Source organism: Rhinopithecus roxellana, chromosome 2 (genome assembly GCF_007565055.1).
Source record: "Rhinopithecus roxellana isolate Shanxi Qingling chromosome 2, ASM756505v1, whole genome shotgun sequence".
NCBI classification, from domain to species: domain Eukaryota; kingdom Metazoa; phylum Chordata; class Mammalia; order Primates; family Cercopithecidae; genus Rhinopithecus; species Rhinopithecus roxellana.
This window is the reverse complement of record NC_044550.1, coordinates 132,832,490-132,856,069: the sequence shown is the minus strand read 5'-3', so window position 1 is coordinate 132,856,069 and position 23,580 is coordinate 132,832,490. Positions and strand designations below refer to the sequence as shown.

Below are 23,580 nucleotides of genomic sequence, written 5' to 3'. Positions count from 1 at the left end.
CAAAGAATTCCTTCCCTAGGTTCCTTTTCCTTAGTAAATGAAAATTACTTTTTTTTGGAGACCGAAGTCTCGCTCTGTCACCTGGGCTGGAGTGCAGTGGCATGATCTTGGCTCCACCTCCCAGTTCAAGCGATTCTCCCACCTCAGCCTCCTAAGTAGCTGGGACTACAGGCATGCACCACCACACCCGGATAATTTTTTGTTTGTTTGTTTGAGATGGAGTCTTGCTCTGTCGCCCAGGCTGCAGTGCAGTGGTGCGATCTCGGCTCAAGGCAACCTCCGCCTCCTGGGTTCAAGTGATTCTCCTGCCTCAGCCTCCCAGGTAGCTGGGATTATGGGCGGGCACCACCATGTCCGGCTAATTTTTGTATTTTTAGTAGAGACGGGGTTTTGCCATGTTGGCCAGGCTGATCTCGAACTCCTGACCTCAAGTGATCTGCCTGTCTCCCAAAGTGCTGGGATTACAGGCATGAGCCACTGTGCCCGGCTGGGAATGACATTCTTGCAGTTGCTCAGATCAAAACCCTTGGCTGTCTTTCTTGTCTCCTCCTCTTATCTCTACCCCACATCCAATCCTGTCAGTTCCATCTTCAAAAACAGATGCAGAATCCTCCAGCCATCTGCCTTCTGGAGCCCTGCAACTGCATCTTCAGTGGGGCCTCGCAATCTGCCCTCTGTCCCTCCAGCACAGCTCACTCACCCTGTTTAGTTAGTCTCAGTGCAGCAACCAGTATGCTCTCTGATCAGTATCTGACTGGCAAGTAAGTCAGGTTGCACTACTCCTCTCCAAACCCTAACACTTCACAGCTGCTCAGGGGAAAAGCCCAAGTCCCTAGTATGGCCCGTGAGTTTCCTCAGATGCTCCAGCTCCACTGCCATCTATATACCCAAAGAGATAGGACTTAGGCTTCCTCAGGCAGGACTGGCTATGATCACACAACTGTGAGCGTTCACAGCTTTAGTAATCGCTGGCTTCTTCTGAGGGGTTCTGGTCTGTAGAGAGCACAGCATCACTTCTTGCAATGTACATAATGCATTCAGATAGGCACCTCACACATTGTAAGCGCTCAATAAATGTTATCATTGTATGATGCTCTTAGTATTACCCAGAAAATGTTGGGCTCAACAGTCCATGTGTCAAGACACAGTATATAGTCATCCCTATACTGAGTTGGTTCCAGGACCCCCTGAGGATACCAAAATCTGTAGATGTTCAAGTTCCTTATATAAAATGGCATAATATTTGCATACAACCTACACACATCCTCCTATATAAATTATTTCTAAATGACATGTAATACCTAATACAATGTAAATGCTATGGGTGTAGTTGTTATACTGCATTTTTTAGGGAATGACAGGAAAAAAGTCTATACATGTTCAGCACAGAGACAATCATCCATTTTTTCCCAAATATCTTTGATCAACTGTTGGTTATCTCCACAGATGTAGAACTCACGGGTATGAAGGGCCGACTGTATACGGTCAAAATTAACCTTGAAGGTAAACACTGCCATGACATACTTTTCATGGTTTTTTGTACATATAACCCTGTACAGCATATAAATAATGCATATACAAAATACTAAGATACACTCTATACTTTTACTGGCAAAAAGAATTTTACTGGTAGACTTAGCTCAATGTGAGAATATAAACAAGTGAATGTTAGGACTCCACCTACTTAGGGTGTAAGTCCTCTCTAAGGCTCTTTAAATAACAATGGGGCTGGTCAGCTTCCCAGGGTAAGCTGCAGTGCTGCTACTTTCAAAACTAACAACCCCAGATGAATGGTATTATGAAAGAGTTATTGCATTTTAACTTTATTCACTCCCCAAACAGGGCCTCATTAAGTTTTTAATCTTCTAACCACCCTCAAAGTGGGAGATAAAGTACTAGTTCTGATTCAGTTTTAAGTGGCTCAATAAAAAAAATATAAGTAGTTATTTTTTTAAAGGGGGAAACGAAGAGAGGTTTGCATACATTTAACAAATATCAGGTATATGCCAGGTCCACTGATAGCAGGAATGAAACAGACAGCTTAGGATAATAATCACCTAAAAAATATGCATCTAGGGGAGGGCTGAATTGCCTATGACTGATTCATAACACCATTCCTCTTTACAGACCCCATAACTAACTGCAATCAAAGCATGTGCAAAATATTTTAACGAAAACGAACACCCAGAGACATGCATGTTATTTGCACACGTAAATGAAAGGGAATTAGCCAAGGCAGTTTTCAGTGGGACCTAACAACCAATAAAGCCCATCAAAGGTCATGATTCCCTGGAGAAGTAAATCTTCACCAACTGCTCAGCCAACCTTTACACGGGGACAGCCACATTTTAATCAATGTATAAAATTACATTCTGATGCAACTGAATTGCCCTCTGTTTTGGCAATGTCTCTCATAAAATAATGAGCTGAGCAGGCCAAGAGAAGTGCTATAATGTGGGGTACAACTTGTTACAAGGATAAAGTGGAGGCACAGTGTAGTATCACAAGCATGTAAGTGGAGCCAGAGAAGTAAGCCATTCTCCTTAAACCATGACACCAGTGAACAGTCTGATAACTATGGATGCTTTTATAGAAACAGTTCACATTGTAACTATAATAGTCACATACACATGTAATAGTCACATACACATGAGAAAATAATTCACCTCACATGTAATGCATAACGTCACCACTACTTCCTACCTACACTTATATCTAATATAATAATATAACCTACATCATTGTCTTTTATTTGGCATTAACATTTCAATCTACTAGATTATAAACTTGAATTGTTAGTGGTTTTTGACTATGACCAATTGGTAGTGACTGTCTAAAGAGCTGTACTGAAAAGCGCTTTTAAGAGGGCATCTGGGGCCGGGCGCGGTGGCTCAAGCCTGTAATCCCAGCACTTCGGGAGGCCGAGACGGGCGGATCATGAGGTCAGGAGATCGAGACCATCCTGGCTAACATGGTGAAACCCCGTCTCTACTAAAAAATACAAAAAACTAGCCGGGCGAGGTGGCGGGCGCCTGTAGTCCCAGCTACTCCGGAGGCTGAGGCAGGAGAATGGCGTGAACCCATGAGGCGGAGCTTGCAGTGAGCTGAGATCTGGCCACTGCACTCCAGCCCGGGTGACAGAGCGAGACTCTGTCTCAAAAAAAAAAAAAAAAAAAAAAAAAAAAAGAGGGCATTTGGACTGGATGGGAAAGCACAGCACACACAATACCACAAACATGACCATCCTCAGGAAATTAGCATACTTCATATGCAAACACTCATGTCAAAAACATAAAATTTTGCATTATAATTTTTGATGGAGGTCCTCTTTGCTCCTTTCTTTCCATTGAAGCCAATAGACAGATTATAAAAAGAAACCCAGGGGACACACAGATGGCCTACCATTCCTAAACTACCACACACTGATTCTTTCTATTGCAATAGGCAATAATTAAAGAGGGTTCTTTTCATTGGCTCCCCAAGAGGCGGGTGAGCTGGTTTAAGGCAGTGGTGCCCAATCTTTTTGGCACCAGGGACTGGTTTCGTGGAAGACAATTATTCCACAGACCCAGCAGGTAGGCTTGGGGTTCGGGATGAAACTTCCACCTCAGGCATTAGATTCTCATAAGGAGAGTTCACCCTAGATCCCTCACATGCTCAGTCCACAAAAGGGTTCGTGCTTCTATGAGAATCTAATGCCACCGCTGCGGATCTCACAAGAGGTGGAGCTCAGGCAGTAAAGCTTGCTAAAGCTTGCTCGCTGTTCACCTTCTGCGGTGCAGCCCAGCTCCTAACAGGCTATGGACCTGTACTTGTCCACGGCCCAGGGGTTGGGGACACCTGGTTTAAAGGGTCTATAGATTGATGCACAAACAACAGCACATGGCTCTGGAGCAGGGACTGGGACTTGAAGACTCTCCTCATTCATTCCATAAGTAATTACTGAGCATCTGGTTATGCCTGGCACATTCACTTCCTCAGCTAATTTTAATTTGGTAAGATTTTAAAAAATCGTTGTTAGGAAAAAGGAATCCAACTTTTTTTTTTTTTTTTTTTTTTTTTAATAAAATGAGAAGGAAAGAGCAAGGAAGTACAAATATGCTTTATTGGGGTTGAAAATAAAAATCCCGCCTATGACAGCCAGGCAAAGGAAAGCATTTTCCCAAAGCAATAACCTAAAGAATCACAGATCTCTGTAAGCCACAACTATTCCCTTGCACTGTTTCTACCTCATACTAAGTTCTTCACCTCACACAACATACTTGGCTAGTATGAATTACACGCAAATTCAACAAGCTACAGGAGAAGGGTCTTGCATGACTCATACAAGGCTTTTATTCTCTTCATCTTTTCACAGCTGATTTCAGCTGCCCTTGTCATTTCCTCAGCTTAACCGTTGAGTCAAAGGCTAGGCTCATTTCTCAGCAACTTTAGTCCAAAGAAGAAATAAGATCCTTTCTCAGTTTGAAACTGCACTACCCATATTTTCTTTCCGACTACAACTCAGCAGTTTCTTTGGATTTTACTCAAATAATTGACCTGAATTAACTTCTCATTTGTTAAAAAAAAAAAAAAAAAAAAAAAAAACTGCGTTCTGAATTCCTTTAAAAGCTCTAAATTACTTTATCAATCTACAAATTATCAATTTACTCCCCTTCAGTGTCATAAAGAAAACGCCATTTTGGCCAGGCATGGTGGCTCAGGCCCGTAATCCCTGCAGTTTGGGAGGCCGAGGCGGGAGGATGTCTTGAGCCCAGGAGTTCAAGATCAGCCTGGGCAACACAGGGAGACCCTGTCCCCATATTTTTTTAAATTAAAAGAAAAAAAACAAAAAACCCACTATTTTAACCACAAATTTTCTCTGGGCACGTCACTCACAGTCCCTGCTGAAGTGATGAACCTCCAGGCAGCCCTGCCCCCTCACCAGGGCTTATCAAATCAGGCTGGCTCAAGCCTGATCAAGCCCAGGCTCAATCACCTGGCTCAAGCCCAGCCAATCAGATTCTCTCTCTAGATGAATGGTGTTGGACAGTAGAGTTCCATGGTCATGGCTGGGCTGGAAGCTGGAATGGCCATTCTTCACTATGTGCTAAAGCAGAGAAAACCAGAGTTTGGACAGAGAGGGAATCACCCCGACTCAGGTACAGAAGGAAATGAGAGGTTGCAGGTTGGCTGTTACTGAAAGTGACTTTGTCTATCACATAATTCCCAGTTCAGCTCTCTCCTGAGGCTGCTATACTTCTAGCACTTGGCTTCAGTAAGACATCCTTGTATCCTTTACATATATTTCTATTTTTCCTTAAACCAGGTTAATTATGTTCCTAATTGTTGTAATGAAATGGTGCCTGAGATAGCTGTATGTATAAGTGGTAACTTCCAAACTCCTACTCCATGCTGTATGAAGCAGCAACTTTAAGATAAATTAAGAAGTTGGCCAGGCGCGGTGGCTCACGCCTGTAATCCCAGTACTTCGGGAGGCGGAAGCAGGTGGATCACCTGAGGTCAGGAGTTCGAGACCAGCCTAGCCAACATGGTAAAACCCCATCTCTACCCAAAATACCAAAATTAGCTGGGCATGGTAGTGTATGCCTGTAATCTCAGGTACTTGGGAGGCTGAGGCAGGGGAATCACTTGAACCCAGGAGGTGGAGATTGCAGTGAGCCAGGATGGCGCCACTCCATTCCAGTCTGGGTGACAGAGTAAGACTCTGTCGTCTCAAAAAAAAAAAAAAAAAAAAAAAGAAATTAAGAAGTTAAAGTTAAAAAATCAGAAGTGGGGGAGAAGAAAACAGCGAGGAAGAGAAAAAATAATCAGATGAAAGGGTAGCCTTTTAAAAAATGAATGTTAGATTCATTTAAAAACATCAGTACCCTTCATATGATAAGCACTCACTGTGCTAGGCGGTAGGAGATAAAAAAGATGGGGAACTCGTGGTCCTTGCGCCCAGTGAGCACAGTCAAATGAGTAATTGCAATTTAGGATGTGAGGGCCATGTTTGGGTCTACACAATGTATCATGAGTATACGGCCAGGGGAGTCAGGCATTCAGAGACAATTCTTTTTTTATTTTTTTGAGACACAGTCTCCCTCTGTCGCCCAGGTTGGAGTATGGTGGCGCGATCCTGGCTCATTGTAACCTCTGCCTCCCAGGTTCAAGCAATTCTCCTGCCTCAGCCTCCCAAGTAGCTGGGATTACAGGCATGCACTACCATGCCCAGGTAATTTTTGCATTTTTAGTAGAGATGGGGTTTCACTAAGTTGGACCAGGCTGGTCTCGAACTTCTGACCTCAGGTGATCCGCCCGTCTTGGCCTCCCCAAGTGCTGGGATTACAGGTGTTGAGCCACTGTTCCTAGACTCAGAGATAATTGGGAGTTGGATGAGAACAGAAAGGTGGGAAACACTAAACAAATAAGCGTTAAAAACCATTTGCATCAGTGGCAGCCAGAGAGAATAAACTTCTGTGGATTGCAAAGATAACAAAGCCAACGATGGCAACACTAGACCATTCAACAATTAGTTCAGGAAGGAAGTTTCTGGAGGTCGGAGTCCGCTCAATTTGGCCTTGCATCATAAAGGTACTTAAACCATACTATCTTAAATAGCATGGTCAAAGCAAAATAATTCTTTCAGTAGTCATGATCTCACAGATTACATCTTAGAGTGAATAATAAAATAATAATTCATAATATTAACTGCAAAAGATATTTTGTTATTTCAGGAAACTGAAAGACATAAGAAATATTTTATATGAAATGTTAAAAGAATAAAATAATCTTGTAATATTTTCTAAAAACAAAAAAAATATAAATCATATGCCAATATAGTACTTTTGAAGTGTCTGAACTGCTATTCCCTTCTAGGAATGTATTCAAATGTAATCATACAGACCACAGAAAAACCCCACATAAAATATTTTAGACAGCATAACGAAAAAAATCAAGAGCAGGCCGGGCGTGATGGCTCATGCCTGTAATCTCAGCACTTCGGGAGGCCACGGCAGGTAGATCACCTGAGATCAGGAGTTCAAGACCAGCCTGGCCAACATGGTGAAACCCCGTCTCTACTAAAAAATGCAAAAAAATTAGCCAGGCATGGTGGCACGTGCCTGTAATTCTGCCTACTCAGGAGGCTGAATTGCTTAAACCTGGGAGGCGGAGGTTGCAGTGGAGTGAGATCACACCACTGCATTCCAGCCTGGGCAACAGAGTGAGACGCTGTCTTAAAACAAAACAAAACAAAAAAAATCAAGAACAAGGTAAACATCCAGTAATAATATTATACTGCTGTTGAAATATTATTTGATGAAATGCATCTTAGCCGCTAAAAAGAATAAAGACAATGTAATAACAGGATGAAATAGTCAAGTCAGAAAAAGGATATAAAATTTTGTGTATACTCTTAATTAGAGTAGCACATATAAAAGAAAAGCTTATAAAACTTCAGAAAATATGGAAAAATACTATAAAGGAAAAGTGGTAATGTTCACGTTACTTTGTAAGATAAATAAGTAGTTTGCTTTCCCAATTTTTGGAGGTCAAGTTGTCCTATCTGTAAACTTAAAACACCCCTTCTTTTATTATCTTAAGTGTTAGAAATAAAATGTAAACTTACTTCATCAGAAGCAGATCGAAGACACTGGACAGCAGCCTGTTTTTTCATTTCTTCTAGAGTTAGATCTGAACATTTTTTCTTACTCTTTCCCCATTTCTTATAAGCTCCTTTTTCCCAGCCCAGGAAGATGTCATTCTCCTGCAATGAAATTGCACCAGGTTAAATGACCAGGGCTAACATGGACACTACTATATTCCACCTACCACACATACTCAGTCACAAAAAGGCCTCTTGCATTTCCATATGAATTTTAGGATCAGCTTGTCTATTTCTGCGATGAAGGGAGCTGGGATTTCAAGAGGGATTGTACTGATTCTGTAAAACAACTTGGGGTATACTGCCATCTTAACAGTATTGTTTTCTGATCACAAACATGGGATGTTTTCTATTTATTTAGGTCTTCTTTGATTTCTTTCAAAGACGCTTTATAGTTTGCACAGGTCTTGCACTTTTGTCAAATTTTTTCTTAAGCATTATATTCTTTTTCATACTATTGCAAATGGAGTTTTTTCTTAATTTCATTCCTTAGGATTTTCTCTATATTCTATACAAGATCATGTCATATGTGACTAGAGTCTTACTTCTTCCTTTTCAATTTGGATGTCTTTTCCTTACCTAACTGCCCTGTTAATGCTGATTTATAATAAAACTTTGTGTATTTCATCTTTGAAAATGTCTTCACACAAATAGAAATTGCCAAATGCTGGTATTAATCCACAAGCATGAGTTTAACTGAACATAATTTGGTTAGAAGGCATTTACAGAATTCTTTTAAATTCATATCTTGATATTTGCCTTCTAGCATGTCAGTATATTGTAGATTAATACTAAGGAATGAAAGTTAATGAAAGCTCCTTGCTAACTTAAGTAGGCAAACAGATTTTGAGATAAAGAAATTTCCTTTGCACTGTGTATCAAGGTATGAAAAGTGCTGCTGGAACAGCAGTTGGAGCCTGGACAACTTATTCATGATAAATTTGCGTGGGGATGGAGATTTCACTTCTTGTTTTAACTTTTGACAGAATAAAAAAAGTATGAAGCAGCCTGACATTTTTATGATTCAAACAACGTTAGAGTGAGTTTATCACATTATAAATTTTGTATACAAGTTCTGTTTTGCCTTGTACTTTTAGGTTGAATTAAGAAACATCAAATCGGTAGCAAAAGTTACATAAACAATAGTAGATTATACACACTTGTTTTTGCATTCTGTTATTTATACTTATATGTGAGAGGCCCCTCATGCTATTTTTTTTCTGGCTTAAGGTACTGTGTTAATGTATCATAACCAAAATTTAACAGCACTGAATTGTTAATCACAGTTTAAAGACATGAGTACAAAAAGAGCCGAGATGTTTCTATTTCACTTATTGTTATCCTTGTAGTCTCCTATCCTGTACTATTAAAAGTCTACTTATGGCTGGGGGCGATGGCTCATGCCTGTAATCCCAGCACTTTGGGAGGCAGAGGTGGGTGGATCACGAGGTCAGGAGTGTCTCAAAACAAAAAAAAGTCTGCTTATACATAAATATAAAATATGAGACATTTCTCAAATAGTTACTCAGAAAATCCTAATCTTAAAGAAAGAACATAATTATCAAGTACCAAAAGCGGATACAACTAAAGAACTCCCCAGCACGAGAGTCTCTTATCAGGTACTTTTCTAGACACTACAGGGAGGTCACGTAAGGCTAGCGTTCTGGTTGACTTTCCCATGCTGTCTGTATCAAAAGGGAGACTGGGAACTGGGGGAGAAAAAGGACACGCCACTTGGAAATCCATCAGCAGTCACTGGAGGCTCGCTGCTGAGCGTACGCCCCTGCCTAGCAGTGCCTAAATGACCAAAACCACAATGTGTCCGCATGGGATTAACACTACCCCCATCATCCCCCTTGGGCCACAAAGATTGGCCCAGAGAGAGGCACATTTCATGGTTCTTGCTGGGAATGTAGGGAACATGACCTCTGGACAGTGTGTGAGAATATGATCCCAGAAACATGCTCATTGTCACTGCCCTTTACCCTATAAGGAGCTGGTTGCAAAACCAAGCTGACAAAAAGTGGTAGGCAGAGAGGCAGAGCAGAAGCCTGAATGACACTGGGAAGCTCTGAATGAGGCCAGCCCAACATGTGGACTTTTAGTTATTGAAGCCTTTTTTCCCCCTTCAGCCAATTTAGGCAAAACTTTTGGTGGCTTGTGAATTAGATACAGTCAGATTCTGAGAGCATTCAGTAATAACCTACTAATCTATTACTCAAAAGAACCCCTATTTGCCCCTAAAAGATGAGCCACTCCAATCAAACAAGCATAATTTCAGGTTAACTATATTCCTGTTTTTCCCACTAGGTCTTCAGCCCACAGTGATGACCTCCTCACTGACCTCCCTGCCTTCAGTGGCCCAAGCCCATCTGCCCACTGCTATGCCATTAAGTCCTGCTGGCTAAATAGATCTACAGGTCTTTTGTCTCTAGGACATAATTAGAAATGCCCTCGCACAGCACATCAGTCTCTTCAGGGTCTGTTTCCCGCGGGCCTGCCCCACTCTGACCTTCGACTACCCACTCCTGACCTTACAGCACCAGGCCCCTCCTACTTCTGTGTCTTTGTACACACGATTCCTTTGTTCTTCCTTCAAGGTGATTCCTACACTGGCAGTTGTCACTCAGGGACCATCCCTAGTTTTCTCTGTATTGATGCATTCACATTTGCACATAAAAGCAGAAATGTCCGTTTTTAAACATGGAATATTATATTCAAAACTTCTCTATTCCATGAGAACATTTTACACACACACAAAGTATTAATGGTGTCTTGGGAAGTATATGAATTTGTGTACCAATCGTTAGCACCAATTCTCACTCTGAAATTATTTTCATATTCCTTATGTGTATAATTTTATATATTTTCTTCTGCCTAACGTAAGTGCTAATGCAAAATCTAAACCTGATGGCAATGGGAAAAAAATTTAATCCATTTTCATATAAAAACTAAAACTAATCTTATTAATCAAGGTCATTCCTAGAAGCTTGAGAGGAAGAATTCTTAGCTTTATTTTTTATTTCTGAGACAGAGTCTTGCTCTGTAACCCAGGATGGAGTGTAGTGGTGTGATCTTGGTTCATTGCAACCTCTGCTTCCCAGGTTCAAGAGATTCTCCTGCCTCAGCCTGAGTAGCTGGGATTGCAGGCGTGCGCCATCACACCTGGCTAATTTCTGTATTTTTAGTGGAGATGGGGCTTTGCCACGTTGGCCGGGCTGGTCTTGAACTCCTGGTCTCAAGTGATCCATCTGCCTCGGTCTCCCAAAGTGCTAGGATTACAGGCGTGAGCCACCTCACCTGGCCAGCTTTATTTTAAATGTATCAATTCATTAACTATCAAAAACATGTTATTAGCTTCAAGCAACCTTTATAACAATTTTGAAATGGACTTTTTCTCAAAAAAAAAAAAAAAAAAAGAAAGCTGCTTTGAAAGTACAAGTCAGTTCCACCCCAACATCAATCCTCAGGGGTAACTACTGTCAACAGTTGGCATATATCTTAACAGATTTATTTATTTATTTATTTATTTATTTATTTAGAGACGGAGTCTCTGTCGCCCAGGCTGGAGTGCAGTGGCGCCATCTCGGCTCACTGCAAGCTCCGCCTCCAGGGTTCACACCATTCTCCTGCCTCAGCCTCCAGAGTAGCTGGGACTATGGGCGCCTGCCACCACGCCCAGCTAATTTTTTGTATTTTTAGTAGAGATGGGGTTTCACCGTGTTAGCCAGGATGGTCTCAATCTCCTTAGCTGTGATCCGCCGCCTCAGCCTCCCAAAGTGCTGGGATAATAGGCGTGAGCCACCGCACCCGGCCAACAGATTTATTTTAAATGTGGAATTTATCCCACATAGCAGAGCATATACAATGTAAATGTACAGTTTTAAGAATAATAATGTATCTATCAGGTAACAGTCAGACCTAGAATACTCCCAGTAACCTTAGAAGCCTCATGTGTCAAAAGCTATCTTTAGGCTGGGCATGGTGGCTCACGCCTATAATCCTAGCAATTTGGGAGGCAGAGGTGGGCAGATCACTTGAGCCCAGGAGTTTGAGAACAGCCTGGCCAACATGGCGAAACTCTGACTCCACAAAAAATACAAAAATTAGCTGGGCATAGTGGTGCACACCTGTAGTCCCAGCTACTTGGGAGGCTGAGGTGAGAGGACTGCTTGAGCCTGGGAGGTGGAGGCTGCAGTGAGCAGAGATCAGGCCACTGTGCTCCAGTCTGGGTGACAGAGTAAGACCCTGTCTCAAAATAAAAAAAAAAAAGAAAAAAAAAAGCTATCTTTGTTATCCTCATACTTACTAGTTTGGGTAAGATCTTTTAGAATGGAGATAATTTTTCTCAGAATCTGAAAGGTATGGCTCCATATACTCTCAAATGCAACACTGTAAGTTAGAAATCCTAATTCTACAGAATGGGAGAAAATTTCTGCAATCTACCCATCTGACAAAGGGCTAATATCCAGAATCTACAAAGAACTCAGATTTACAAGAAAAAAAAACCCCATCAAAAAGTGGGCAAAGGGTATCAACAGACACATCTCAAAAGAAGACATTTATGCAGCCAACAGACACATGAAAAAATGCTCATCATCACTGGCCATCAGATAAATGCAAATCAAAACCACAATGAGATACCATCTCACACCAGTTAGAATGGCAATCATTAAAAAGTCAGGAAACAACAGGTGCTGGAGAGGATGTAGAGAAATAGGGACACTTTTACACTATTGGTGGGACTGTAAACTAGTTCAACCATTGTGGAAGACAGTGTAGCGATTCCTCAAGGATCTAGAACTAGAAATACCATTTGACCCAGCCATCCCATTACTGGGTATATACCCCAAGGATTATAAGTCATGCTGCTATAAAGACACACGCACACATGTTTACTGCAGCACTGTTCACAACAGCAAAGACTTGGAACTAATCCAAATGTCCATCAATGACAGACTGGATAAAGCAAATGAGGCACACATACACCACGGAATCCTATGCGGCCATAAAAAAGGATGAGTTCATGTCCTTTGCAGGGACATGGATGAAGCTGGAAACCATCATTCTCAGCAAAATATCACAAGGACAGAAAACCAAACACCATATGTTCTCACTCATCAGTGGGAGTTGAACAATGAGAACACGTGGACACAGGGAGGGGAACATCACACACTGGGGCCTGATGAGGGGTGTGGGGCTGGGGGAGGGACAGCATTAGAGATATACCTAATGTAATGACAAGTTGATGGGTGCAGCAAACCAACATGGTACATGTATACCTAAGAAACAAACCTGCATGTTGTGCACATGTACCCTAGAACTTAAAAGTATACTACTAATAAAAACAAATCCTAATTCGTTGGGCAAGGCTTGTTTTCTCTTTGGAAAAATCGTAGCTGCTTCTTTGTCCTTGGAAATTTCAAAACGAAGCACCTTGACAGAGTGGTGGTTCTATCATCAAGAGAGTGATGCTTCTTCCCCTTGAACCTGTGTGGGCTCCAGTCGGCTCAACTAACAGAGTGCAATGGAAGTGATTCTAAGTGACTTTCAAGGCTGGGTGGTAAAAAGGCCTTAAACTTCTACCTGATTCTCTTGGGCTACTCGCTTTGAGGGACCCAGCCAACCACATAAGCCTAGCTACTTCCTGACCCACATGAAGAGGCTCTGGTCAACAATGCCAGCTGCATCCAGCCCTCCAGCACACGTGCCAAGGTGACAGACATGTCAGTAAAGCTATCTTGGGCCTTCTAGCTCAGCCCATCTGTCAGCTGAGTACCAATGAGTGACTTTGGGTGAATCACCCAATTAAGCCCTGCCCAAATTCCTTACTTACAGATTCTGTCATGTGATAGTGTTGTTGTTGTTGTTTTAATGGTACTAAGTTTTGGGGTAGTTTCTTAGGCAACAACACTCTTATCAGAAATAAAAGTATTTCTTTTGTACTAAACAACTCTCTTTTAAACTCAAGAGCATCACCCCTAGCCTCCCATTATACCTTTTACAGTGAACAAATCCAGGTTCATTCTATCTATATGCACCATCAAAAGATTTTTACTTTAGTTTCCTAAAATTTGTTTTTTTAACCTGGTCATCATGTCACAAAAAGTAACAGTAATTGCCACTGGAATTTGTCAGTCTTAAAGAATACCCTTTCAAGGGACTCAACTGCGTCAAAGGTAACAATTACATCCAGAAATATTATAGTGACCATGTTTGCTGAACACATAATTAGGATATATGGCAGGGCCAAATATTTCAAATTGAGATTGTTAGGGTAAATGTTGGAAATACCATATCAGCAGCTTATCTCTGCCTCTAATAAATGCATTAGCCTACCTGCTAGAAGAGGAGTAGTTAATAGGAAAATAACTATTTGAAGGAAAGGTTTGTATGAATAGTATGAATAGCAATAATAATAGCAATAGTTGTCAATATTTACTGAGCACTTACTTTATGTCTAGTATTCCTCTAACTATATTATCAGTACATAAAATGATGCCTGGCACCTATATGGTCAATAAATGAATCTCCTTTAATCCTCAGTAATGATATCAGATATGCACATAATTTGTACAATTTATAAATGAAAAGACAGCTGTAGTGCCAGCTACTTGGAAGGCTGAGACAGGAGGACCCTTGAGCCCAAGAGATCGAGGCTGCAGTGAGCTCTGAGAGACTCTGCACTCCAGCCTGGGTGAAAGAGCAAGACCCTATCTCTAAAATAATAATAATAATAATAATAATAATAATAATAATAATAAGGAAATGGAGAGTCAGGCACAGAGATGTTAACTTGTCCAAGTCAGTGGTCTAAGTTGGAAAGTAAAGAAGGTGGGGTTAGAACCCAGGTCTTCAGACTCCATCCAAGGCCTACGTTCTTAACAATGTGATACTGACTTACAGTAAGGGGGGGAATCTCAAAAGGGAGAGAGAGAACAGGAGGCTGGGGGTCTGACAGTCGCTTGGGATAAAAGTCAAGGTGCTATTTTTTTTTTTTTTTTTTTTGTTGTTGTTGTTGAGACGGAGTCTCGCTCTGTCGCCCAGGCTGGAGTGCAGTGGCCGTATCTCAGCTCACTGCAAGCTCCGCCTCCCGGGTTTACACCATTCTCCTGCCTCAGCCTCCCAAGTCAAGGTGCTATTAAAGGAAATTTTGGTCTGGGTCAGTGGTACAAGTTTTTTCACCCTGTAACCCTTCTGATACCTCCTGCTTAATTCTTCATGAATTATTCAGTGATGTATATGCTATTTCATACCCACCACCCAGAATGGTTTTGTCACTATGGGAGTCAAAGCGAATACTGGCATGTATATATTCTTCCATCAGTAGCATAGACACATTCTTTTTCTTTTCTTTTTTTTTTGAGATGGAGTCTCACTCTGTTGCCTAGGCTGGAGTGCCGTGGCACAATCATGGCTCACTGCAGCCTCGACCTCCCCGGGCTCAGGTGATCCTCCCACCTCAGACTCCCAAGTAGCTGAGACTACAGACACACACCACCATGCCTGGCTAATTTTTGTATTATTTGTAGAGACAGGGCTTCTACATGTTGCCCAGGCTAGTTTCAAACTCCTGGGCTCAAGCAATAGCATGGAATAATTCTTAGGAAGTTTTCAGGGATAGGGAAGGTTATAGAAAGATACTCCTGGCTTCCTTCCTGGAGCTCTGAAATGCTGATTTGAAATAAGAGAATAAAAATGGGAAGTGTTGTTTAAATGCAAACAACAATGCTTGTGATGTAGAAAGTATTTAATTAAAGTCTGTTGAATAAATGTTTGTTGAAATACAGCGTATGCAGTGACACACACGAGGAGCGCTTTATGGTCAGACTTTTATAGTTCCTATAGTTACAGATTCTAATAAACTCTAACAGGAAACACCGCAGATGCTAGCTTTCCAAAAGCAAAACGCTGAACAGGACACACTACAGGAGTGTGTTACAAATAGGCTGAAGGAGCAAATGAGCTTCGCTGAGTGAAGAGGGGATGAGTCTCGCCTAGCAATCAGGATTATTATTATACAACCTGTGGGCAAGTACAGATAATGTAATCATCCAGTTACGTTTCTAGAAGGATGGACTCTGAGCTAGAAGATACAATTTGATTAGGGGATTTAAAACTAGCAACAGTAACTTCTCTGCAGAGCAGGCCCCAGTGTGTGATTATGGGGTCTACACCCACTCCTATCATGCTTCCCTCCTATGCATAAGTCACTGCCTGAGAAAGAAGCATATGGCTATCCATTTGTCTAATACGTATCTGAGCCTCTTGTATATTCCAGGAACTGTTTTAAGAGCTGGAAATCCAACAGAAAACAGCAGAAAAGGTCCCCAACTTTGGCTGGCCATGTGGCCCACTTCTGTAATCCCAGTACTTTGGGAGGCCAAGGCAGGCGGATCACTTGAGGTCAGGAGTTGGAGATCAGCCTAGCCAACACGGTGAAACCCCATCTCTACTAAAAATATAAAAATTAGCCGGGCATGGTGGCGGGCACCTGTAATGGCAGCTAATCGTGTGGCTGAGGCAGAAGAATTGCCTGAACCCAGGAGGTGGAGGTTGCAGTCAGCCAAGATCACGCCACTACACTCCAGCCCGGGCGACAGAGCAAGAGTCCCTCTCCAAAAAAAAAAAAGAATTACATAATTACATATGCCAGTAGGAGAGACATAGTTAAATCACAAGTAATCATATAATTTCAGGTAATAAAAAATGTCATGAAGAAAAATAAAGCAGGTAAGAGGGTTAAGAATGGGAGGCTTCTATTTTAAATACAGTGGGTCAGGGAAAGACTGAGGATAAGACAAAATACATATCAAAACCAAACTATGCCATTAAACAAATAAATACTCTCTGTTAAAAAGTAATTGGTGGCAGCACAACTCTCTTGCCCAGATTAACTAGAAAAGCCAGTAGTGACACAAAGCCAAACCAAACCCACATCACCTGCTCCAGGGCATCAGAGCCCTGCTGAGGTGCCAGGCCTTGGGAAGACAGTGAATGCCAAGGGCAGGGTAGGTGTGGGCACAGGGCACTGACATCTGCAGCTGCTTCCTTCCTGGGGAAATGTGCTGACCTTGGTCCAGGCCAAGAGGCTGAGGAAAAGGTGGCCCTTCAAAGAGGCAAAGAAAGCAGCAGAAGAGGGAGAGAGCCCGAGACACAGACGCCAGGAGCCAAGGAAGAAGAAGGGGTCGGAAGCAGAGGCCACTTTGCTGGACTCCCATCTGATCATGCGAGGAATTCTGAAGCTGTGTGGGACACGAGGTGGGCTTCTGGGTTGCCAGTCATCTTCTATTTCTCTGTGTGGTTGTAGTTACAGGGATGTGATCTTTGCGAAAATTCATCAAGTTGTACATTTTTCTGTATGCATTTTATGCCTCAAAAAAAAGTTTAAGGGAAAAAACCTCTTATTCTCGTACAGAATCCATGGTTGTTCTCTATCTGGAACAGTTAGTAAAGTTCTGGGAGTCCTAAGATCTAAAAAAGAAAATGTAACAGTCCAACAACACCTAAAGCCATCACTCAGATGGAGGGGCCATCATGAAAGGATAATTTTTGAGGTGATCTGCAAAAAAAACTCCTAGAGAAAGAGAACAAAATCGGCCGGACACAGTGGCTCACGCCTGTAATCCCAGCACTTTGGGAGGCCGAGGCGGGTGGATCACGAGCTCAGGAGATCGAGACCACCCTGGCTAAGATGGTGAAACCCCGCCTCTACTAAAAATACAAAAAATTAGCAGGGCGTGGTGGCGGGCGCCTGTAGTCCCAGCTACTCGGGAGGCTGAGGCAGGAGAATGGCGTGAACCCGGGAGGCAGAGCTTGCAGTGGGCCGAGATGGCGCCACTGCACTCCAGCCTGGGTGACAGAGCGAGACTCCATCTCAAAAAAAAAAAAAAAAAAGAAAGAAAGACAACAAAATCATTAGAAGGGATAATACTAGAAAACAGTTTATTTGAAGACTGTAACCTAGAATGCAGTACAATCAGGGAATACATCCTACAACTTAGAAACTAGTAATAGATTAGAAAAAGAAAGTACTACTAACCTGGGCAGCAAAGCAAGACCTCATCTCTACAAAACACAAATTAGCTGGGCATGGTGGTGCACACCTATAGTCCCAGCTACTTGGGAGGCTGAGGTGGGAGGACTGCTTGAGCCCTGGAATTTGGTGAGCAATGATTGTGCCACTGCACTGTAGCCTGGGCAACAGACTGAGACTCTGTCTTTAAAAAAAAAGAGAGAGCCGGGCATGGTGGCTCACGCCTGTAATCCTATCACTTTGGGAGGCCAAGGCGGGCGGATCATGAGGTCAAGATTTCGAGACCAGCCTGACCAACATAGTGAAACCCCGTCTCTACTAAAAATACAAAAATTAGCCAGGCATAGTGGCGCACGCCTGTAATCCCAGCTACTTGGGAGGCTGAAGCAGGAGAATTGCTTGAACCCGGGAGGCGGAGTTTGCAGTGAGCCAAGATCGCACCACTGCATTCCAGCCTGGGCGACAGGGTAAGACTCTGTCTCACAAATGAAAGAAAGGAGGGGAGGGGAGGGGAGGGGAGGGGAGGGGAGGGGAGGGGAGGGGAGGGGAGGGGAGGGGAGGGAGGGAGGGGAGGGAGGGAGGGAGGAAGGAAGGAAGGAAGGAAGGAAGGAGGAGAAGAGAGAAAGAAAGCACTACTTTGTACAAAGGTAGTTAGGACTTTTTTGGGGTGGTTCAGCACAGTATTCTGTATTTCCCTTGGAGAATCATCCTCTCCAATTCTTAGTCCTTGTGGTTCCAGGTGCTTGTACCCTAGCCACCCAAGTCTTGTCACTGCAGAGGTCAGGTCAGGAACAGCTCCATAGCAAAGCTGACCTATTAGGATGAGAAGCCTGCTCTTTCTGCTGGACACACATACACAAAAAAAGGGTGTGAGTCTGAGCTCACAGCAGGCAGGGTAGAGGTGAAGCCTGAGAATAAAGAAAACAGGCCAGGCATAGCAGCTCACACCTATAATCCCAGCACTTTGGAAGGCCAAGGTGGGTGGATCACTTGAGGCCAGGAGTTCAAGACTAGCCTGACCAACATGGTGAAACCCTGTGTCTACTAAAAATATAAAATTTAGCCAGGCGTGGTAATGCATGCCTGTAATCCAGCTACTCAGGAGCCTGAGGCAGGAGAATCACCTGAACCCAGGAGGTGGAGGCTGCAGTGAGCCAAGGTCGCCTCTGCACTCTAGCCTGGGCAACAGAGTGAGTGCTCCATCTCAAAAAAAAAAAAAAAAAAAAGACAACAGAGAAGGCAAGCTAAAAGATGGGGTACTGATTTTACTGTAGGTCCTGGATCAAGTTGCCACTGGGGTCAGCGCTGATTCCCAGATATTTCAGTAAATGCTCCAAAATTTACTAGCTGTGTGGCCTTGGGCAAGCTATTTAACCACTGTCAGTATCTCCACCTATGAAATACAAATAATAACAGGATGGTGTAAGGAGGATTAAATGAGTTACTGTGAACGGAAAATGAGTGCCTTCAACAGCGGCTGGCACACAGCACATGATATACATGTGTTTGCTTTTACTATTACTTCTGTTTAAGCCAGACCGAGCTGGGTTTTCTGTTATCATCACAGACTCCTAATAATAATAATAAACAAAGAATGCATTATGCTGAGAACATCAATGTATAACAATACAAGAAAAAGTTTAATAAACTCTCAATTGGTAGTTTAATTAGCTATGAAGGAAACGAAAGCATATTTGGGGTTATAAGAACAACAGTGAAAGCCACCCTCATCTGCTAGTGTATCCCTTCCCACCTGTGACAGATCATGGGGAGATCTGCTGCTGACTATAAATCTAGCACAACCTCTAGGCAGGAAAAGTTAATTCCATTTAAAGTTATAATGTTACTGAAGTTCTCCGTTTAGTCATTTTTGAGTAAAACTGTAAAATGTTTTAAACGAATGTAACAGATGTGTTGTAAGATGTACAGGATCTAGGCTTAATGCTCCAGGTCACCAGTCAATGCACATTGCCATGCCATTCACTTTCAGGCTGTGGGAGCTTAATACTTACTTTCCAGGTTTGGCTTGCAGACTGAATAAGGCAATCCTTATATATGAAGTGGCTGGCGCTGCATCTTACATGTTGTAATGTTCCTTATGTGACTAGGCTACTGATTTTTAAAAGATGGAAGGCACTGTAGTAGAATGTCAACTAGTAAATGTAGAGGGAAAAACTGAGTTAGAAAAATCACCATTTTTTTTTTTTTTTTTTTTTTGAGATGGAGTCTCGCTCTGTCGCCCGGGCTGGAGTGCAGTGGCCGGATCTCGCTCACTGCAAGCTCCGCCTCCCGGGTTCACGCCATTCTCCTGCCTCAGCCTCCCGAGTAGCTGGGACTACAGGCGCCCGCCACCTCACCTGGCTAGTTTTTTGTATTTTTTTAGTAGAGACGGGGTTTCACCATGTTGGCCAGGATGGTCTCGATCTCCTGACCTCGTGATCTGCCCGTCTCGGCCTCCCAAAGTGCTGGGATTACAGGCTTGAGCCACCGCGCCCGGCCGAAAAATCACCATTTTTCAACCACCCAACTAATAACTGATTCAGGCAAGGACATCAATGGATGGTAAAAGTATCAAAGTCTCCCTGCACAGATCGCTTATTCATTACAAGGAGAAACCTGGTGGACACCATCTGAACCACGAGGAACCAAGTCAGCGTCTCCAAGAATGAAAAAGACTGTTGTCACTGGCCCTCTGATGTGATATGCAGAAAAAAAGGAAACATCATTATGCAATGCTACTACCATAAACGCACAAGCCAACTCTAAACACGAGGAAATACCCAACAAACCCAAATTAAGGGATGTTTTGCAAAACTGGCCTGGACTCTCCAAAAGTGTCAATGTCATGAGACACAAAGGACAAACAAGGAATTATTCCAGATGAAAGGAGATTAAAGGGATGTGGCCATTAAAGTCGATGCATAATCTCAAACTAGATACTAGATGAGGGAGAAAACTGCAGTGAGAAACAATATCAGGACAGGTGACAAAAACTGAGTATTGACTGTATATCTGACAATAAAGTTTTATCCTAATTTTCCTGAATTTTGTAATTGTAATATGATCAAGGGAAAGTCTTTGATCTTAAAAAGAACATGCTAGTTAGAGAGGTCAACATGAAGAGAAGACAGAAATAAAGCAAAAGTAGAAGATGAAGAGAAGTGGGTTAAAGGGTACAAAGGGTACAAACATACAGTTAAACAGAAGGAGTCACTTCTAGTATTCAACAGTATGGTAGGGAGACTATAGCTAACAATACTTATTGTATATTTCAAAATAGCTAGAAAAGAATTGGACCATTTCCAACACAAAGAAAAGATAAATGTTTAAGGAGATAGGTTATAACTCAAATACCCTGACTTGATCATAACGTCTTATATACATGCATCAAAACATTACAATACTCCACAAATATGTACACCTATTATATATCAATAAAAAAGAAAGCAAACGTGTGAAAATACTAACAATTGGTGACTGAAGAGAACATGAGAGTTCTCTGTACTATCCTAGCTGTACTTCTGAGGTCTGAAATTACTTCATTTTAAAAAGTTACATTTATTTATTTTTTAAGAGATAGGGTCTCGCTCTGTTTCCCAGGCTGGAGTGCAGCGTCACGATCGCTGCTCACTGCAGCCTCCAACCCCCAGGCTCAAGTGATCCTCCCACCTCAGCCTCCCAAGTTGCTGGGACTACAGGTAAACCCCACTGCATCCAGCTAATTTTTTTTAAAGAGATGGGGTCTCATTATGTTGCCCAGGCTGGTTAAACTTTTTAAAAAAGATTAATATATGATTTCTACCCATAAGGATGTTATAACATACTGAGAAACAGAATACATTCCGGTAACACTAATGAAAAGCTTTACAGTAAAATATTATCAAGTTTGGTAGAAGACATTGCTTTCATCAGAAATTATCAGAAAAAGTTTCAGAGACAGGTGACCTGGGCTTTGAAAGATGGTGAAGAAAAGCGGTTATATAAAATAAAAGTGGTATGTAGTGATTTCCTGATTATTTGAGAATATACTTCCCAGACAGAGTAATCACGACAAAAAAAAAAAAAAAAAAAAAAAAGAAGAAGAAACATTTGTGGAAATAAAACTATAAAACTACTGGCACAGTGATATCTCCATATTACAAGGCAGTTGTTCTCTGGAACTACATTGTAACCAGTCCACCACCACAACTGTGTTTAAACCCTGCCCAAATTAGAAGTTTATAGGTGACTCAGCCTTAAACAAGACTAGGATCTGATCAGCTTTACTTCCTTATCATCCTGCACAGCTGAGACCAAACTGAGGCATCCAATCTGTTTCAGAACTCAAGAGCACTGTGTGTCTGCTTTAGCCTAAACCAGGAAAAGTGATGGGTCTTAAAACTGGCCGCTCAAGGCTAGACTAACTCAAGGACAAAGGGGTGAGAGAAGATGTGAGGAAATGAACACCCAGGAGCAGAGTGGTTTGGCCTCCACTTGAGGGGCTGTGTTATCACAAGCATGAGCCAGAGATCAGGAAAGGTGGCACACATCTTCACCCAGGTCTGTCAGCCTTGCTGTTAGCCGGAGTTCTGAATGACAGAAGCTAAGGGCCCTTCCACTCTCCTTACTCTTGCTAGAAGAGAACCATCCTTGGCTTCTGCATCCTCTCTGCCTGGGGAAACAGTAAGCACATCCTCCCTTTGAGTCAGGCATCTGGCTTTTGCCACCTTTAATGAGAGACTGTAACTTCATGGAATAGTAATGTAGGGGATAAAAGATTCTCAAGTCATGTCTTATTAAAACAGATATCATTTAAAATTTAACCTTCTTCATCGGCATGGGACTTGGCACACACTGCTGTTATTCTGGACCAAGTAGAAAAGTATTTTAGGGCCTTTTATTTCCCTATGGATTCTCCTTGTAACTCCAGACATGTTATGCTTTCCCTAACCTTTATCTGTCTTGTGTCCTGAGGAATGAACCAGAACTCTGGAGGGAGGATCAAACACAGCTGCAGATACTGATAGTTCATCTTATCTCTGACCACAACCCCCTAGAGCTAGTAAAGAAACCACAGGATTCACAAGTCTGATCAGAGATGTGATTGACTATAATCTTATTAACATCTGGCCTGTTTTATCCTGTATGTCCTATAGCACCCAGAACATACTTTGTGCTAGTAAATGTATTGGTGTTGATTAAATATTCTAGACTGATATTGCTGACATACAACTCTAAGAAATAGGAAGTTCAAGTCCTACTAAAAAACTATTCTTTCCAGCCTAGGTAACAACAGAGAGAGACATAGTTTTTAAAAAATTAGCTGGGTGGGGTGCCACACGCATGTGGTCCCAGCTACTCAGGAGACAGAGGCAGGAAGATCGCTTGAGCCCAGGAGGTTAAGACTGCAGTGAGCTATGATCACGCCACTGCACTCCAGCCTGGGCATCTACAGCAAGACCCTGTCTCAAAAAAAAAAAAAAAAAATCATTCCCTATGAGTACATGCTTACAATGAAGTACATAATTTTTGAATGATGAGAAATATTTTCCTCATTTCTGGAAATGAAAGTCCTTCCATGTTTGTAGATTTAACGTCTTACTTGCCTGTAAAGGAGTATATTTGACATTTACCAGAAAGATGATGGCAAATAACAGAGCTCTGGTAAGGAAATTATACAAAATACTGACCACCAAAATAACACACTCGCTGATTATTAGGTTATAAGTTAATTGCTTCAAAACCTTACTGGATCTACTGCCAGCCAAGGCAGCAAGCAACCTGGAAGCAAGACACGTCCATCACGTCCAGCTAGACACGATGGGAAACCATCTCATCAAACATGCTCTGTACAACTGAATGTTAAGCTGGCTGGAAACAGTAGCTCCCATCTGTAATGCCAGCACTTTGCGAGGCT

At 42.2% G+C, this 23,580-nt stretch overlaps 1 protein-coding gene across 5 annotated transcripts in view; it reads right to left on the bottom strand.

Moving 5' to 3' along the window:
• The window catches only part of KIAA0232 (KIAA0232 ortholog), a 102,526-nt gene that overhangs the window by 36,897 nt on the left and 42,049 nt on the right, over positions 1–23,580 (bottom strand). For 3 of the 5 annotated variants that reach the window (XM_030920391.1, XM_030920396.1, XM_030920388.1), the window contains one exon: positions 7,613–7,750. In XM_030920391.1, the coding sequence (XP_030776251.1) occupies positions 7,613–7,750 (138 nt within the window). Of the gene's footprint in view, positions 1–7,612; positions 7,751–23,580 lie in introns of those variants that run through there. The other 2 variants (XM_030920407.1, XM_030920412.1) reach the window with 2 other exon arrangements.